The sequence below is a fragment of the Benincasa hispida genome, chromosome 2 (assembly GCF_009727055.1).
Source record: "Benincasa hispida cultivar B227 chromosome 2, ASM972705v1, whole genome shotgun sequence".
NCBI lineage: Eukaryota > Viridiplantae > Streptophyta > Magnoliopsida > Cucurbitales > Cucurbitaceae > Benincasa > Benincasa hispida.
This window is the reverse complement of record NC_052350.1, coordinates 31,150,628-31,158,953: the sequence shown is the minus strand read 5'-3', so window position 1 is coordinate 31,158,953 and position 8,326 is coordinate 31,150,628. Positions and strand designations below refer to the sequence as shown.

Genomic DNA, 8,326 nt, shown 5'->3' with positions numbered 1-8,326 from the left:
GGGCCTGATTAATCCGTGGTTCTGCCTCTTCTACAAATTCTCCACTTTTGTTCTTCTCCTTTTGCAATCTTCCAGTAAGACAACCTTGAAAACTAGTTTCTCCCAGCTTTCAAATGGCACCAAATTCGTTAAATTTGCTCTTGTCAATTGCTAAAACCATGCTTTTGAAGTTTCACTTCCCTTTTTAATCTTTCTGCCGCTTCCTGAATTCAAAGAATTAATTGCCACGTCACTCCACACTTAGTGCCTCCAGCAGACTAATGATTGAATTTCTATTTAATAAATATGTAATATAACATTTCTTTGGCTAAACATGCTTATCTAGAGAACCTAAGTTCGGGGGTTTACATAGATGCTTAGCTCAACTTCGGTAATGGGGTTACTTACTGAGTATTTTATACTCATTCTTTCTCATGTTTCTTCTGCTCATGTTTTCAGGATTTTTGTTTTTAAAATTTCTAGTTCTTGATGTTTGAACTTGAAATTTTGGTATTTCCGCTTTTAAACATTTTATGAGATTTTTCTAGTTTTATTTTATGGTTCTAAGGGTACCCTATTAAATGAATTTCAGTTAATTACTTTTAATAAACTTATTTATTTCATAGTATTTAAGTTGGTTTTTACCAAATCATGAAAAAGTGCCATTTGAAATGTATGCATGCATATAGTAAAGACTTAGTATAAGTCTTAGGGAGCCGAGTCGTTACAAAATGAGTAAAATGTTAATATGTAAACATTTTACTTAATTATTTTCATAACTGAATTAAGATTAATAACTCAATTTCAATTAATATTATAAAACAAATTCTTTTCAAAAGTGTAAAAGTTGTTTTTAGGAGTTGTGGGAGAATAAGTTAACCAAAAAATATGAAATGAAATAAACTAAAAATAAATATATGTAAGAGTATAGTATTATAAGTAAAAACGATATACTTTTTTAAAACAAAAATACATTTGAGTTGGTTAGAGTTAGTTTAGGTTATTTTAGGTGACCTATGAACCAACTTAATCCTTAAAATTTTCATTTATTTGAATTCATCCCAACCCAAAAGAGTTGATAACCCAATTCAAATCGTATGGACTAGGTTGGGTTGATCAGGATCTTAGGATCATCATATTTTTTGAACACCCCTACTTAAATTACCTTAAGCACTACAATATTAAAGGACCACCAAACAAAGAATAGTGGAACCCCATTTTTTAGCAAAATATAAATAAACATAATTGGTAAACCCAACAAACGCAAACTGAGCTCAACTGCAGGTTTCTTTCAAATTGAACTGAACCGACTCAATTTGGTCTAGTATGATTCGAATACTGACGTTTCCTGAATGAAACTAACTTGAATCGATCTGGTTCGGTTCTGTTTAGCTATCCAATTCAATTTATTTCACCCTTACATATTCCACTGGAAGTCAAAAAAAGTAAAAATACAACTAAAACTAGTTAAAGAACACAAAATAACTAAATTAAGATTTTTTTTTATTTTTCTTTATGTTGATACGAGGTTTTGGGGTCCACTCATTGCAAAAAGACGAATCAATCATTTGAAAACTAACACCAAAGAGATTCTATGATAGTCCTAGACTGAAACAAAGCCAATAGAAAACTAGTTTTGATAACGAGGATTTCAATAATCCACTCATGAATTCAACTCATTATCGAGACATGTTTGGGAGTAATTTTTAACATAATAAAAGTGATTTTTACCAATTCAAAATCACTCTCAAACATGTTATTAATCATTGGAGAACACTGAACCTGTTGTGTTGTATTAACTACGTCAACATCCTTAATCTCACCGAGCACAGTACAAGCCATTTGTGCGGTTTAGGTTCGGTTATCAATACTTTTGGGTTGGGTTTGGTTCAAATAAATAAAAATTTTATGGGTTGGGTTGGTTATGAGTCATCTAAAATAACCCAAACCAATCCGAACTTTTGCTTACGTTACAATTAGATATACATATATCTATTTTAGTTTTGTTTAATTTCATTAGTTTTTTGGATAATTTCTTCTCCAACAACTCTTAAAAGTATTTTTTTTTTCACTTTGGAAGGAAATTTTACATTATATGAATTGAAATTGAGTTACTAATCATAATTCAATATATGAAAATAGTTAAATCAAAATTTTATGTATCAACGTTTTACTTCGTTTTAGAACACATTTAAATAAATGGCCCAAGTAACCCAAACCAACCCAATCCAACCAAAATGTTTCATGGTTAGGTTCGGTTAGATTTATTTTTAATGAGAATTATTTGAGTTGAAGAAATTTACAACCCGAATAATTGGATTGAATCTACAAAGTCCTTCAATCTAACTGAACCCAACCCACGAATACCCTTACCATGGGGTTGTGAAGTATTATTCAAAGAGCTCAAACTTGCGCTTATACTTTCTTCTTTAACAGTTTCAAAATCCCAAATCATTAAACTTACAGCTCAATTGAGAGGGATTTTCTCCAAACAAAGACAAACGAAACGATGCTCAAGAAAATAACCAATGCCACAACTAATCTCACAATTAAAAAAAAAATATGGATAGACTTCTATTAACATCCATCGATAATAAACTTTTATCAGTTTTTATCACTAATAGACATTTATAAATTTCTACCAACTTCTATAAAAAAAAAAAAAAAAAAAAAAAATTGCTATTTTATGTAAATAGTTTCTCTTATTTTTCAACTCTACTCTCGATCTCCAGAGATGATAAACTTTGGTATTGCTTAACACCATAATGTACGTATTTATAATCTTCTTTCTCTACCTAAAATCAATAATTTTGTTTATACTCCTAAACTTTAAGGGATGTCTTAATTTAAACTTTCACTTAATAATTGGATGAATTTAAAATAAATAAAATATTAAATAAGTATCACTATCTATCAATATACACTAATAGATGTGATCTAATAAATAGGATAGAAGTCTTATACTGATTTGATAAACAGTAATAGAAGTCTATCAGCACTATCTATCATTATGGACTAAAAGTAAATTTTGCTATATTTATAATTAGTTCTAAGTTTTGCTATATGCAAAGTCAAAAATAGAGTAAATGTGAGATATGACGAGAATTGTCATAGCAGCTTTTATCTATGCTAGTGCTTAGTAGAGCCATGTACGTGACATTTCTATTTAATTCATTTATTTAATTTAATAGTGAATTTATTGAATTATACTAAACAATGAAAATTATTTTTGTGAGAGTTGATTAAAGAATTCTATCCAACTGCACAAAATTTTAGAATAAAGATAACAAAACATATATATGAGTGTTCAACTTCAATTATCAACATATCATCTTCAAACTCCTTAGATAAATTGTTGCCTAAATTATAAAACATGTTTTTGACCTTTGTATTTAGTGTCAAAATATCAAACTACATTCAAAAGTTTCAAAATTACACTTAATTTTTTTTAAAAAAAAAAAAATCATACATACCCTTATTGTTAGTTTTTTTAGATGAAACACCTTAATATTTTGTTTAAAAAATACCCCTAACTCAAAATCAAATTTAATTCTGTTTGTCTTCGAAGAAAGAAGTGGCATTATTGAATACTAAAGAATGTATATATAAAATAAATTCAAACTTTTTTGGAGATTTGAATACAAAATTTGCCAAAAATTGAAATTTGAATACGTAGAATTTAAGATTTCCTTATTCATTGATTTACTAGAATTTCTATATTTAAGATTTGAAGATATAAAATCATTTGAAGAAGATGGTAATTTGATTTTTTTTTTTCTTTTTTTGGTCATTTATTTATGTGTAAAGTTAAAAATAGAAGTACGATGGAATGCTATTTTTGTAAGAAACATAAACGTAGTAATTAAAAGACATTTATGGCTAATTTAATAACAGATTTGTTATTAAACACTCTTTCATAAAAGTAGTAATTAAAAGCATTTTCATTAACTGAATTTCAATGAAAGTCACTACAAAACTGAATTCAAACTTAAATTAATTATATATAACATGAACATTGATATGGATCCAAATAAATTCAATCTACATAAAATAAATAGGATTAATACCTAAATTAAAGTTAGATATGAACTTAAAATTAGCAATTAACCTGAGCGAACAAAAATCAAATATGATAACAAGTTAAAACAAGAACACTTTCTTAAACTGAAACACCAAAGTAGGCATCAACAACAAAAGTATAGTGCTTTTGCATTCATAATAGGAGGGGCAACTTTGAACATGGAGAAATTACAATTGTAAACTGCCATTCATCCCAAGGTATAGAACAGCACCTTATCTATCTATTATCAATCAATGGATACACAGTAAAAGCTTCAAATGTTTTATATGAACAACTTTTTGTTTCAAATAATTGCTCTTCATCCATCTTTCCTTCACAAAATAACCAAAAGTATACAGAAATTGTTGCCAAGTACAACATATCACAATTAATGCCAGGACGGACGGACGGACGACAGCAAAACCGTTGTTGTTGGCCCTATAAAATTCGCCATCAACTTGTATCTTCTTTACAATCGATGATGCAGAAACGACTCGGTAATATCAAAAAACCAAACGAGTTGAGATGAATGAGAACCACAAAAAAAAAGCCTGGTTCTAGCATCCAAGAACAAAAGCATGGATTTCAGCCCAAGAATTGACCGTGTAAAGGACACCAGACAATCCTTTCCAACTGCGTCGTGTCTCTTCGGTAAGTTCTTTCTGTTTTCTTACCACGCTGGGGTACAACGGAACAAAAGAAACTCCAAATCGAGTTGCCAATCTCCTTAGACTGGCACTTGAGCCAATAACAATTCCTATATCTGCTTCGAGTAGGCAAAGCAAGTCACCAATAGAGTCTCCAACGTACACCGTGAGGTTCTTTTTATCATTGCCATAGTTCTCCAAGATTTTTCGGAAAGCATTCAGTTTATCAAGGGGAGATTCTATCTTCCTAACTAAATCACCCGTTGAAACTGCTTCTTCAAAGGCAAACTCATTCGCATGTATAGTCGCTTGAGTTAATAAACCACCTGACACGAATATAAAACAAGATCATGATGCTAACTTTGGCCGAGGTTGAGAGATACAACATAGAATATATGATAGCAATTGATATGACTTACAACACAGAGCGTATGCATGATATAGCATTAAATAACATTCTGAAGTGAATTCATATGGTTAATTCCAAATCTATTAAATGACAGTAAAGAAATGTACCTGAATTAAAAGATGACCTAATGAGATCCGCGCACCAACAATAAGACAGTATGTGGAGACCAACATTCAAATTTTCACTCTTACAAGCGGTTCCAAAGAAATTAAAACAACCATCTTGAATAATAAGATGTTCACCAGCTCGTCTTATATCTTCAAAATTTAATCCCTTAAGTACTCCAGACTCGATGACTCTATTATTTGCCCTTTTCTCAAAATCAGAGAGTTGCTCAAGTGCTGTACACAGATCTTCAAACTTAAATTCCTCTGCAAGGCCCAAAAATTCACAATATTGATTGCAATTCTTTACATAAAATAAAGAAAACTCGCTGGAATAAAAGAAAACACGTGTTGTAAGTAACTACCAGTTTTAGGGGGCAGGATTTTGTCGATGCAATCCTCATACTCTTCTGTATACTGCCTGGAAATAACACCCCATGTGTTTCTGAGGTCGGCTGATGACATCCTGGTAATGACTTGGTCTTCAGGTTGAATCTGATCAGGTTTTGGAGCTCTTACAATTGCAATTTCTGCCAGAATGGCAGAAGAATCGACAACGGTGCATGTCAAATCAAAATCAGAAAACAGTACCAAACGATCTTCTGCAGGATTGTGATCTTTAATCAAAGGAACTACTGTCCTCTGGGAAATAGGCTGAGAGCAGAAAAATTCTTGCTCGAGTTTCATAGCTTGGTGATAGAGCTTCTCAATGGTGTCAAGCTCTTCACCGGTCAAAGTTGCTGAAAGTTTCTCAAGCACGTCTTCAGTTCTCTCAGCTGCTGCCTGAATTGAAAAAAAAAATAGCTAGCCAATTTCAGTACTCCATATCTTACTACAAAACTAAAATCTAAACAAGGAGAGAAAGTTCACAACTCAAAATTAGTAAATTACAAACCTCAAAACCTTTAGATGAGTAATTTTCGATCCACGTCTTGTAGGGGTGATCACCATGGTCAGCACGAAGAGCTCCCTTAAACTCTGTGGCTAAATAGGCGTACAGCCTCATGCAGGGTGTCATGGCACCAAGAGTATAAGCAGCAAGCTTTGTTCGTTCAAATGGGGTTGCAAGATTACCAAGAGCTTTGGCTCCTTCAATCTTGCCAGATGCCGTTGCCAACAAAAAATCAGTGTATTTAACTGTAGCAGGGTTCACAGGAGATTCTTTTCCATCTTCAGCAGCCCATTCCTACAAGATCATGCACCAAGGAAATAAGGTCATACAACTTCCCAAGACAATAGAAAGATCAAAACTGGATTCCAAATATTTCATTCTTCAAAAAAAACACATATTGCTGGTGATTAACGGAAAGAAAAAAAAAAAGTTTATAAATAGAAATATCAATGACCTTGTACCTTAACAAACGAAGCATGCATTTTCAGTTCTACAGACACTGCCTTTCTCAGCTCATTGATTGAATGTTTTGCATCATCATCGTCAGCACATTCTGCAGCTAATTCATACCTGGATTATAAAAATAAAGATTTTTACATTCTAAACTTCCACTTGATTATAAGAAAAATGATAGGAAACACAGAAAAATAACATCTTAAAAACCAGGACAGCGCCCTTAATAGTTAATAACAATACAATTCTTCTTTGTTTCACCAACAATAAATTAAACCTACTTTTCTAAATCGAACAATCTTTGCAGCAATAGTACACCAAAAGCAATAAAATTTAAGAAGTCATACGGGCAAAAACTAAACATAAATGGACAAATAGCTTAAAGCATATCTTTTCATAGTAATCATTCTTGGTTGTGGTCATCATGAAAATTTTGCCCATACCACTTTTCCATTTTTTCTTTTCTTATTAAGATCAAAGAAGTCAAGATTCTGAAGCCAACCTAAGAACCAATGCCAGGCCCTATAAATTAAATGTTCCAATGTCTCTCAACAGTAAAACAGGCATAAAATTTAAGACTCCATGACAGTGGGGGAAGAACATCAAAATATATTGCCTGCCCTGGAATAGAACAATTATTTACTATATCTCTTACTCTTCTTCTCTTCCTTTCTTTCTTCTTTACAAGAAAGGAGTCTTTATCAATGTATATCTTTCAAGGATCAATTATACACAAACAATTTACATCCAAAAAACGACTGAATTTGATTAAAGGTAAATAAGTTCACTTCAATTAAAAATTACTCAGTAAAATAAAAACAGAACAAATTCAATATAGTTCAATTCAACTAAGATTCAAGATAACTGATTCAAGAACCAAGCCATTCCTCTCACAATAATAGTTCAAAAGAACCCAATCAAAGAAACCAGAACAATAATAAAGAAAACAAAATGACCCAATTGAATAAAGATTCAGGATCATGGAATCCAATAATTCAATTAAAGAATCCAAAAGAAACATAAAATTAAACTCACGCTCGACCAAACGCCTTGAGAAAATGAACATCCTGGTCGATATAGTGGCGAAATGTATCGATATTGAGAGCCCCAGAAGCGAGACAAACGCAGAAAGGGGTGTACATCGAGAGTATCGACTCTCGACGGCACTTATTCCACAATCTCCGGGCGAGAGGGCCGTCAGAGTCGACATGAGAAATCATAGCCAGACGGGGAGGCATTTCCGGAGGAGATGGGGTGGCGGAGGGCGGAGATCGGGATCGGAAGGCGGCGGAAACGGCGATTGGGATTGGGAATCGAGAATTGGGTGGGAATTTGGAGATGAACAGTGAGCGCATCGGAAAGCGGAAGGTTGGGGGAAGAGGGTATTTATAGAGATGGAAAATGGGAGACGGCGGTGGTTTTTGGGGGCTCTAACTCAACTCTGTGTGGAAAGGGAGGGAAGTTTTGATGAACTAACTTTCTTTTTTCTTTTTTCCTTTTTCTTTTTTTATTTATTTGTTTTGCTTATAATTGAAAATAAATACTTATTTCTTTTTCCTATATTTGTAAGATGCAAAGACTTTGACGGAATTCTTGGCTTAGGAATCAAAATCATCTTACTTTTCTCTTTTGTGTATATATGGGAAAAAGAAATATATATTTCAACTTTGGGGTGTGCATAGTTTGATTATGTTGTTCTTAGAAGCCCACAACTTTTGACATAGCTAAATTAAATAAAAAATAAAAAAAAATTTGAATTTTCTTGGCTGTCTCCTAGAGAGT

At 32.3% G+C, this 8,326-nt stretch overlaps 1 protein-coding gene across 1 annotated transcript; it reads right to left on the bottom strand.

The window, feature by feature from the left end:
• Positions 1-4,157: 4,157 nt before the first annotated feature.
• Positions 4,158-8,065, bottom strand: LOC120072243 (bifunctional TH2 protein, mitochondrial). Its single transcript, XM_039024661.1, has 6 exons — positions 7,580-8,065; positions 6,553-6,661; positions 6,095-6,385; positions 5,565-5,982; positions 5,203-5,466; positions 4,158-5,012 (listed from the first exon to the last, which is right to left on the bottom strand). Exons 1-6 carry the CDS (start codon positions 7,897-7,899, stop codon positions 4,597-4,599), a joined length of 1,818 nt encoding a protein of 605 aa, XP_038880589.1. The 5' UTR covers positions 7,900-8,065; the 3' UTR covers positions 4,158-4,596.
• Between the last annotated feature and the right edge of the window lie 261 nt (positions 8,066-8,326).

Bases quoted from the DNA above. Each gene is read 5' to 3' on its own strand.
- LOC120072243 (XM_039024661.1), bottom strand. From the start codon at position 7,899: ATGCGCTCACTGTTCATCTCCAAATTCCCACCCAATTCTCGATTCCCA. The intron at 5,467-5,564 runs GTAGTTACTTAC...TGGGCCTTGCAG, and splicing joins AATCCTGCCCCCTAAAACTG to AGGAATTTAAGTTTGAAGAT. The intron at 5,013-5,202 runs GTACATTTCTTT...TATTCGTGTCAG, and splicing joins TAGGTCATCTTTTAATTCAG to GTGGTTTATTAACTCAAGCG.